The sequence below is a fragment of the Oryzias latipes genome, chromosome 6 (genome assembly GCF_002234675.1).
Source record: "Oryzias latipes chromosome 6, ASM223467v1".
In the NCBI taxonomy this organism is placed as follows: Eukaryota; Metazoa; Chordata; class Actinopteri; order Beloniformes; family Adrianichthyidae; genus Oryzias; species Oryzias latipes.
In genome coordinates this window covers 21,581,360-21,592,341 of record NC_019864.2, presented here as the reverse complement: position 1 = coordinate 21,592,341, position 10,982 = coordinate 21,581,360, and the positions used below count along the sequence as shown (strand labels likewise).

The following is a 10,982-nucleotide window of genomic DNA, read 5'->3' as shown; positions in this document are numbered from 1 at the left end:
CGACGAAATGACAACTAAATATAAAACGGAATATTTTCGTTTTGGTATACATATATACATATAACTTGATGTAGCACACAAGATTAGTCACAAACAAAAAAAAACTATGAATAGGAAAAAGGCTTTATTTAAAAATATAAGCCAAGGGCAATAATAAAAACGTGGTTTCTTGTTTTATCATAATGAATTTTTAATCATTTTTTTTCCTATTTAATATTTTCTTTAAAATTACATTTCCTGTCCATGAGATCGAACATAATTCTCCTTAAAACAATAACTTAACCTGCAGCAAATTGTATAAATTATATTTATTAATGATACTTAAAGTGCAATAAATAAGAGTTACCTCAAAAAGTGATGATCAAAGTAAAAATAAAGGTTTGGTTCTGGTACAGAGACGTGGAGAAAGAAAAACACAAAGTCATTTTACTATAAAATTTGAATTGTTTTTATTTAATAGGATATTTTTAATTCACATTTAAAAGGTGCCTGCATAATTTTATGTTTTATAAATATGATTTTCTTCAGAAAAACTGCTTCATCATATAATTAAAGAAAATTTTAACTACTAGCAGAAATCTGGGGTTTTACCCATCACTTCAAATGAGCACAAAATGACACTAGAAAAAGCCACAATTTTTCTACAAAACATTCTACAAAAAAATCAAATTGGCACCAGCTTCATACAGTACAAATCTTATGAAAACCCCTGACAGCTCAACTCAACATATAGTTCTCTTGTAATATCTTTACATTGCATATGCACAGCAAAGTTAATCCACCTGATATTTTAAGTAGATGCTTGGCTTCAACTGCAGTTGGAAAATATTTAATGAAATTGATAAATACATTTATAAAGAATCATACATCTCTTTAGTCCAATTCAACTTGGATTTGATATAAATTCATTCTGTACATTTTAAAAGGCAGGGTTAATGCAATCATCTCAGACCATGAAGTCCAACACAGTCCTCTCGGTGGATCTGCCTGCAGTGAGTCTTATCTGTTGACCAGATCAGAGCCCTGTGTGGAGCAAACAAAGCAATGGGATGCACCGTTTTCTGCCACACGAGTGCACGGACAGCTGTCGGTACTTGGGGTATAGACACGAAAAGGACCACAGGAGTCTGCGAGTCTCAGCAGGTACTCTGCGTGGACAGGCTTGTGGCTCTGCAGCTCTTCGATGGCTTCATCAATCTTAAACCACTTCCTCTTCCTGCCTGTGAGGGCACTCGTGGAAGGACAAAAGAGAAGTTTAAATGTAGATAACAGTACTCAACAGGTGAGAGTAAACAATGCTACTCTGAGGTAAAGCATTGAATAAATGCTCATTAAGGTACTTCTGCAAAGACTAAAACAGAATAAAACACATTTTAAAAGACATGCTCTTACTTTGAAAAGAAGGAAAAACAAATGCAGGATTAGTGATCCACAAAGAATAAAAATTAAAATAAAAAACATTTGGAAAAGCAATTCATGCCCAATCAGGAAAAAATGGAAATAAAAGATGACTTCAAATAGTTGTTTTTTTAAATAAATTTTCATTTATATATTCTATAAATAAATGAAGCTATGCTTTAATAGACTTATTATATAAGGGAAAAACTAATTTCAAACATATTTTTACTCATTTAATTAAACAAATTTGTGTTTCACAGCAGTTAACCAGTTACATGTTTTCAAACCTATTTTGTCAGCAGATGTTGTAAATTAAGGACAAAGTTAGTAATAAATACACCCAAGTTAGTTTCCCTTCTCAAAATGAATACATAAAATAAAAGCAGGCAACAATTTTCAAGGGTTGGATACTAAATATATGTAATTTCATGGTACTTAAGTCTCCATAAAGCAAGTTCAGTTCCACATCTGACATCATCCTGATTTCAAAAATTCTTGCTAAATTTTCAAAATGGCCTCATGCAGAACTGCATGGTACAGTTTTAACCCACTAATACCCAAACAAGACCCAGATGGCTTTAGTTAGTGGTGTTAAACTTTTATGAGTTTTAACAAAAGGAAATACTCCTACAGGACAAAAATAAAATGCTCTTAGAAAACCATGTAGTTTGAAATTTTAAACGTGAAACCAAAACAGCAACGTCATAGAGGACGGGGCCGGCTGTGGTGCTGGGATGGAGTGGTCGACCTCTGATAGGAAAATCACAGGTTCAGTTCCCACCTTGCTTGCCTGTGTGTCCCTTTTACAGCTGCAGTGTGTGAATGTGTGTTGGCGTGGGTGAATGGGACTGCGACTATAGAAGTAAACACCGTATACAATTAAATCTTTCAGGAAAAAAAACCCTGATAATAAACTTGTTTATAAGCCAGCAGAGTAAATTTGAAAAGATTTATGTCTGAACATTTTTTCACACATCAATTCAAAAGGATCATAGGTTTTATAGGCTACTTGACGGAAACAAGTTGTTTTTATTTACACAATAGTATTCTTAATGAATTATTATATACATTTTCATTTGTTGCAAAGAGTCATTGCTTTTAATTCAAAAATATAATGGCAGGACAAAAATCATACCAATGTTGACAGAGTCCTCCCAGTCCTCCAGAGTCTCTGTCACGATCAGGGTATAAACATAAGTCCTGTGCTTTCTGTCTTGATTTTGCTGCAGAGTTCAGATGAAAAGTTTAATACCATGAAGTTTTGTTGACAAAAAAATAAAGTTGAGCAACATTGAGTAGTTCTTTCATATCTGCAGAAGACCATGAATTATAGGCACAATTCTACTGTATTTAACTTTGTTTTACATTTAAATTGTATATTTATTCTTAAACAGTGATGCATTACAGTTTGGTAAACCTACCTCGAACATGCCAAGTAATCTACCAAGTTTCCCCTTTACACCAGCCTGTGCAAAATGACAAAAATCAATATGTATGAAATGACGTTGAGGATTTTTAAAGCGTATATTAGGCTTTGCAAATTTAACAAGGCAACATTAACAAGAGAATAAATACCAAAATAGTTTTAAGGGAAGAAAGGATAATACAAATTTACCCTGGAAACTGTAAAGAATGTGTTTTAAATAAAGTTTTCTAAAAAGAAAAAATCCCAGAAGCTCCTGATAAACTGAAAATTTCAACAGATTTTTGTTTACAGGAGGCAATCTAATTTGAATGTTTTTTTATTTTTATGTGCATAATTTTTGAAAGCCTTTCCTGATCTTTTATTAGTTTTTCAGGCATGATTTGATTTTAATTATTAGTTTTTTGTCTTACAGTGTAAAACATGGAGGATATGCATAAAACATTAAACAAATAGAGACTTTTTCACGTTTTGAATTTGGACAAGACTACCAAAATCTTTGACAAAAACCAAAGAAATAAAAACACATGTTCTGCTGTTGTGTTGACACTGATAAAATCAGAGTTCAAACTGTTGATTGCTCCTCTAGAGACTGCGAGGTCCGTCTATATCCAGGCTCATCATGTCAGGGATGTGCGCCGCAGGATGTGGGTAACTGGAAACCCTTCCCAAATGTCACTGTCATTATTTACCGTCTGTCAGCACACCATACGAGCCGCGGCAGAAGTTCACGGCTCGCTCTGCTGTAAAACACTCTGGCCCTCAAGCAGCAATCCACTGCACCAAACCACAGCAGCAATCATCTAGTCAGTTAGGCAACACTGCCAAATATTTCTACGTGTCTGGATTTGCCTCTTAAAACTGCAAATGTGTTGCAGACTCGGAGCATTTATGACACTGGCACCTTTTAGAGTTATTAGTTTGTGCTTTCTTGGTATCCTCAGCTGTTTTCGAACAAAAGCATCCAAAAATTAGGTTAGCTTGAAAGGGATGTGTGAGCTTTCCTTTCTTCCAAAAGAATTCCATCATAAATTATATGAAGCCTACATGAAACATCAGTATGGACCTTGGAAGTTAAAATGTTCCAGTATTTTAAATCTTATTTTTGTGACTTTCCTAATGCAACCATTAGGGGCACAATCTATTGCTTTTGGATGCTGGAGATGCAGAGGGTTGTGTCAGGAAGGGCATCAACGCAAAAGCAAAGCAAAAATCAATCATGCAAATCACAAAACGGAACTGTCATACAGGGTCGGCGGAGCTCCAGGTTAACAAGAGCCAGTCCTGTTGACCTACAGGATGGAAATTGGAAGAAGATGTGGAATGACAAGAGCAGGATGTTAAGTTCACACTGGACAGGACAACTTAAGTCTTTAATGTATAGAAATAGAAAGGCCTTGAACTCTGATTGGAAGATTGCAGGTTGGATTCCCGCCTTGCCCGCCCATATGTTGAAGTGTCCTTGGGCAAACCCCACCTTGCCTCTGGTGGAAAGTTGGCGCCAGTATTCGGCAGCGGCTCAGTCATCAGTGTGTGAATGGGACTGTGACTGTAAAGCGCTTTGGTAGGTAGAAAAGTGCTATACAAGCATACGCCATTTACTAAAGAAAGAGCTTTGATCTACAAGATTAGCACCGCTTTAACATTTCACACCAAGCCTGTGCTTACATGTGCTAGGAGTAGGTAGCAACAGTCCAGTTTGAACACTGTTTGCTAAAAAAAACAAACGTGTTTAAGAACACGCATTTAGCACGTTCTTAAACTAGCATCACATGCCCAGTGTGTACCTGCACACCAGGCATTTGACAGGTGTTGAAGAAAACAACCTGAAAAATTTGGTGTCAAATAATTTTGGGCACAAACTGGCCCTGCGTTTTGTACAAAGAGCTTGAAAACTGACTTAAAAACTTGCGTAGAAAAAAAGAAGAGAATAAGAATAAAAAACTTGCATCGTGACGCATGAACGTGAAGGCTCAAAACGTGCATTGACGCGCGTTTAACAAAGTATTCATTGGAAGTGGCTGTCTGAACGCGTGTTGCAGAGGCCGGTGAGAACACGGCATCATAAAGTAGGAGCTTTGAATGAGGGGACTTTGAGAAGGAAAACTAGAGAGTCGGCTGACGGGATGGAAAGAAAAAAAGGTTGAAATGCCAGGCGCTCAAGAGACCAGATGGAAAGAGAGGAGGCTTCTCGACTGGGTGGAGGTTCACGCTGTTTTATCACGGCGTGGATGGAAAGAGGAACAAAGTAGGAGTGATCCTGAAGGAGAAGTTTGCTAAAAATGTTCAGATAGGGTGACGAGTCGGACGCTGGAAGTTGAAGGTTTGACGTTGAATGTAAATGGTAATGCCATCCCCCAGGCTCCTACCTGGATGTGAGCTAGAGGAGAAGATGGATGAGGTGAATCAGGGAAGAAAGTGTTGATCTAACGGACATGCGGATTAAGGAAACGTGCAAGAAGTGATATTTAGGACAGGAAAGTAGAAGGACAGGCAGTGGTTGCTTTAAAACTTCCCCCAAACAAAAAATGAGGCTCACCTCTTCGTACACCTCCCTGACCGCAGCGCCACACGGCTCTTCGTCGGGCTCCATTCCTCCTCCCGGAACAATCCACTGGTCTGGATGTCGACTGCTGCTCACCAGCAGCACCTGTGGAGCAGAGCGGCCTCTGTCAGAGTTTAGGTGTAGACAAGGAGTCCATCACCACCAAAGCTGGCAGCTTTTAAATCACAAGAGCTGCTCTGCATTCAGATGTCATGAACAGCTTCCACAGCCATTCAACCCCCTGACGTCCAACCGAATGAATGTGGAGCAACTGCACGTCGCGCTTTTACTCCACATGAGAAAAACTCTACCGCTTTAAAGCAGCCAGCTTTTCAAAATAACTATTATTACTATTATAAGCAGCCCAAACCTGCCGGGCCCAATGAGAAAAGTACTGGTAATTGTCCTCCTTGCTAAATCATGAATGAACTGTGATTAACTACATTGTTGGGTGAGCTGCGTTCAGGTTCACTTCCCACACTCAAGACTGATTACTGCCGGACCGGCTGAATTAAGGAAACATTTCAAGAGAAGCTGTCTGATACAGTGAGGCACGAGCCTCAGCTGTAACATGTTTAAAAAAGGTATCTGAGTAAGAATGGTTATTCTGACAAATAGAATGACTACTAAGTATTAGCTGTTTGTTTCTCAATACAAGTCTATGAAAGTTAGGCTTCTTTAAGCCAGCGGGTACATCTTATTAAAAAACCAGGAAGGGGACACTCAGTCCCGTTTTCATAAACGGTCAATGGTAGGGTCCAAACTGAGCAAATATAAACAAATAAAGACACGTCTAATAAAATCCAATGAAAAAGGTTGCAAATCTGTAAGTAGATCATCGGCAATATTATCGGCTAAATAGTTTTAATCATATTTAACTGAAAAAAGCTGCTAATTATTTTTTATCTCTTTGTAGAACCTACTAATTAAAACCATTTGTATTTAAGACTCCAATATTCTTTTAAAATAATATAAAAGCATTCGCAGTGTTTTTTTTTTTTTTTTTTTATGTTCGTTCCATTTTAACCAAAATTTTTTAAAAAAACCTGTAGTTTTCTATTTCATAGTTTCTGCAGAACGACAGGAATTCATTAAAATGTCTCCTCTGAGTTGTGGATGGGACCGTTCCCCTCTATGTTTACATTCTCTAACACTAGCTTACAGCTTCTCACAAGATCAACCTAACATTAGTGGTGCAACAAGAATGGCGAGCAGTATTGGAGCTATCCACCCGTACAGTTCAGAACCAGATTCCAGCTCAGACGAGGAAAACAAAGATGTACGTGGATCTATGTGTCTGCAAGTGGATGCATCAGAATGGAGCAGAGCAGGGAGCTGGTGGCATAATGATTCTAGCTTCTACCTCACAAATGCATTATTTTTGCCTGCTCCTGATTCACACTAATTTGAATAAAGAAATAATCAGAATGCTATTTCACAGTTAATCTTTCTAAATGTCCTCCCTTATGGGAAACATGCCATAACAACATCTTATAAACACCAATACCTTCACTTTCATCAGAGCGGCTCTTTTAAGTGTGACAAATGTGGTGGCAAATCAAAAATATAATAATAATAATAATAATAATAATAGGAATGGAAGCAAATGGATGTGCTTTTCCATAGCAAAACTGAATCCCATCTGCTGCTTTTGAACAGACATCTCTCTGATGCCATTACTTGACCTTTAACCCCACCTTGGCCCTCACACACTGACCCACAATACATTCACGTGAGAGCACTTTCTGAGGAGCCAGGTCATCTTCAGCAGACGACCCCCTCCCATCCGCTCATAGCCACAACTGATTTGAAAATCAATGCACATACGGTACTTTAACATGTGGAAACTCAAAATTCAATTAAAACTTTATTTAAAAAGAGTATTTTGTCAAAAAATGATCACACAACTTTAAAAAATTGCTTCCAACTGATCTGTTCAATCAATTTATTATCTGCAGACTAAGCATTTTCAGGTGCATCCATCTTTCTGGGGAGGTTGGCTTTTTCAGATGACACACAAAAGCAACATTATGACCAGCTGGATCAAAGCAGCTGTCAGGTTTTTATTAAACTAGCAAGTTATAAAACTACAAAAAAAAGGCACAAAGAACAGTTTTGAAGCTGTACCGTCAGAGTCACACTGTAACAGTAATGCAGTGCAGATTGCCACACGGTGAACAATGAGGAGGCGGCAATTTTAAACCTGCTGGTGGCGAGTGGGGCAGCCGCTTCACTATAGGGACAATAGAAACAATGCCCTGTCATCTCACAACCAACACACAACTACACACAAACACGGCAGGCTTTTTGAAACCCCTGGATCAGCAGAAGCCTTTCCGTTTGAAAACAATCAGGAGCTCAACGCACATCAAACCCTTTGGGGATTTCAGAGTGAGGGGCAGCCACACGCACAGTTTCAGTCTGAATACTGATACTCCGGACACTTTTATTATTTCATAACCAGACAGACTTCCTCCCTCAGCGTTGGTCGTCCAACAAACATCTCCGGGGCAACTTTTGAGTGACAGGAAGAGATGCCATCAGATACCCAACACCAGAGCAGACAGAGCTGCAAAAAACTAAGAACACAACCTGTTCTACAGACTGATTTTTATCATGTGTTTGTGTAAAACTATTAAACTTTTGCAGCATCTATAGGATGCAGTAGTTTGTGGTGCATCCTTGTGATAACACCTTATGTTATCAATGAAAAAGAAAGTTTTATTAGGGATCAAAAGACTTTGGTCACAAACAAAAACCTGAAATCTGTCTGAAATGAAGAATTCTATGTGTGACATGCATGTTGCTGGTAGATAAGAAGGCCTTTTTGCTTAGGAGAGCACAACATAAAACTACAGTGGTTGGAATTGGGAGGATTTTCTTCAAAGAAAAATCAAGGAACCCTAAAAAAAAATGCTTGTTTAAGTTTCAGAGGTAATGTAAAATTTGGGCTAAATGCTAAAATATGATGGTATATTTTGTTACCGGTATTTACATTTTCCGAAACAAAGTAGAAATTAGGATTAAAACATTTTAAAAAAATAGCAAATAAAACAACTTAGATATTAGAGGGAAAAAACTATATTTGACATGGGCACATTGTTTACATACATTATAAGGCATCAGAAATAAATGTACATTTAAAGATGCAAAATATTAAATATTTGTTGTAAAAGAAGTGATTCCTGCTTGTTGTTTTTTTTTAGATTACCTGCCTTAAAGACCCCCTCCATGAAAATTGTGTTTTTGGTGTTTCCTGTCGCTCTGCAACTATGACATAGAAAATGACAGTTGTTTTGTTTATTTTGGCTAAAAACGGCATAATCATAATTAAAAGAATCACTGGAAATGCTTTTAGAATAGATCCAAAGATGATGGCAGTGGGTCTTTAATAGGCCCCTTCTGGCTAGATGACCCAAGAACTCCCCTGCCCCGTCTGTATGCATGCAGTGCTTCTGCAAACTGTCTGCACAGACTCACCGCTTTGACTTCCAGATGATTGACAGACAAAAACAATCAATAAAAGCAGATATGGGCAAAACTTTCCCCCTCCTGCCGCGTTAACAACGATGATCAAGAGAGACTTCTCACAACGTCATAACTGATGCAGAGGAGCAGTTGGGCCTTGATGATGAGCATTGCGGAGGGTGAGGAGGCTCCCCGCACAAGGAGCTGGGGTTCAGGTATGTCAGGAAGCAGTGAGTGACTGCGTCTTGTTGCTATAAATTCCAGCCAATGGGTCACTGAGGTTTAGTACACTGTGTAACAGGCAGTCCTCGTGTCACATGTCTCAAGCCGGCTGCTGTCATTAGGCTGACACCCTCACCTCTAGTGGAGGTGAGGGTGTCCACTTCAAATAGGACTTTTTTTTTTTATAAACCTCCACTGAAATTCATCTCCCTTCCAGATTAGAAGGCATTACCCATTATGGTTGTCAACATGAGTAGTTGCATCCCAAACCTGTTTGAATAAAGCAGGCAAGAAATGCAACTAATTATGAAAGCAGCATAGTTTTGCAGGGATTGGACACATGTTTCTATGACAGCAGGGGATTATGAAACCAATCTTTTTGTTTTTGATCATGTGTATTACTTAACAAGTAGGTGGTTAACAAGTCAAGAGTGTGGCATTGTTTTGTTAAAGGGTTGACAGTTTCCTCAAGAGGAAACTGAAAGAAGTGGAGATTAAACCAGTTTGGTTTCTGTCCAGAGAAATAAGGAGTATATATACCTGTATGTCATAGCTGACACATAGGTCGATTCCTAAGGTGTGCAATGAGCTTCATCCAGTGTGGGAAGATAGATATATGGATGAAGTGATGTCTATCTGATACGATGATTTCATGGTTTTCTATGCATTTTAGAGGCTCTGAGGGATATCACACCCTAAACTCCCAACACACCCAAATTTGCCCCCCTGATATTCTACCTGCCACCCATAGAGGGACTGGCTAAATCCGGGCCTGACTCACTGATAGATTGCGCCTTGGCTTGTTTGGAGAAAAAAACAAGGATTTGCACCCAGTCCGGCTGCTAGTAACTTGCATGATGGGACTGGGTCAAAAACAGAGCCAGGCAGGTCATGAATGAAACCAGCCAACCTCACCTCGTTCTCTGTCTCGTCTTTGAAGCACAAACACGCCGCTCTTCTCTTGAACCCCTCCACGTCGTAGGTCCTGGTCTGGTTCTGCTTTAACTTGATCATCGGTTCTGTTCGTGGAGCGGTAGAAAATTAAACAGAACTCGGGAGAGCCAGGGGGTGGGGCTGGAGAGCGCAATAGTGGAGCAGAAGTTTAGCCCAAAAACCGAGTCCCGTTCATTCATCCGTGCGCCGTGGTGCAATGTTGGGCTACATGTGTGGCTGTTATCGTCCCAGGCGTGATGATTCGTCAGCACGCGCGCGATCCAACAGACCTGTTCACAACTGCTTGTCGGAGAGCCGCAACCAGCTGACCCAGAAGCTGCGCAACAAGTTGCCTCCCACCTTTCCGCGGGGCTCTCCGTTCATCATAGTTACCGTAACTCAAATGCTTTCTCAACTGCGGCGGCCGCACTCAGACTCGTGTAAACACGCTGCTCCCATATAGACTTACGCCAGTATGAGGAATACTTCTTGATGCCTTCAGGTACCACTCGGAATATCCCTAAATCTTTTTTAAAAAATCTATGTTTTACCATACAATTTCCCCGCGATTATTTCCTAATAATATTTATCTAAATAGTTTAACTTTTGCTCACAAAGTTACATTTTTGTATTCACAGAACATTTTACTGAATTTTGTTTTATATACTTTCCATTCGCATAATTTTTTATGTCAAACTTTTAAGTACACTTAACTATATTTGTAGCCGGGTTTTAAACGGAAATGGTTCGTGGTCTCCCTCTAGCGGTCGATTCGTATAGCACAGCCTCTGATTGACCAGCTTATGGAACGTCATTAAAATAAAAAAATCACAGCAATTTCAGAGCTAAATAGTAAAGATTAAAACCAAATGACGCCTTTATTTCCAGCTGTGAAAATTAGAGTGACCTATGTTTTAGCTTTAACGTAGACGCTAAATTAAGGTAATTTTGGAGCAGATGTGGTTTGCATCAATAGACGTCAAGGTGTAGCAT

General features: G+C 39.0%; 1 protein-coding gene across 1 annotated transcript; it reads right to left on the bottom strand.

The window, feature by feature from the left end:
- Nucleotides 1–431: 431 nt before the first annotated feature.
- On the bottom strand, nucleotides 432–10,427 carry LOC101166621 (diphosphoinositol polyphosphate phosphohydrolase 3-beta). The gene is made up of 5 exons (XM_004069717.4): nucleotides 9,972–10,427; nucleotides 5,361–5,471; nucleotides 2,820–2,864; nucleotides 2,534–2,621; nucleotides 432–1,220 (listed from the first exon to the last, which is right to left on the bottom strand). Exons 1-5 carry the CDS (start codon nucleotides 10,068–10,070, stop codon nucleotides 1,000–1,002), a joined length of 564 nt encoding a protein of 187 aa, XP_004069765.1. The 5' UTR covers nucleotides 10,071–10,427; the 3' UTR covers nucleotides 432–999.
- Nucleotides 10,428–10,982: the final 555 nt, after the last annotated feature.

Bases quoted from the DNA above. Each gene is read 5' to 3' on its own strand.
- LOC101166621 (XM_004069717.4), bottom strand. From the start codon at position 10,070: ATGATCAAGTTAAAGCAGAACCAGACCAGGACCTACGACGTGGAGGGG. The intron at 5,472-9,971 runs GTGAGGTTGGCT...TCTGCTCCACAG, and splicing joins AAGACGAGACAGAGAACGAG to GTGCTGCTGGTGAGCAGCAG. The intron at 2,622-2,819 runs GTAGGTTTACCA...TGAACTCTGCAG, and splicing joins GATTACTTGGCATGTTCGAG to CAAAATCAAGACAGAAAGCA.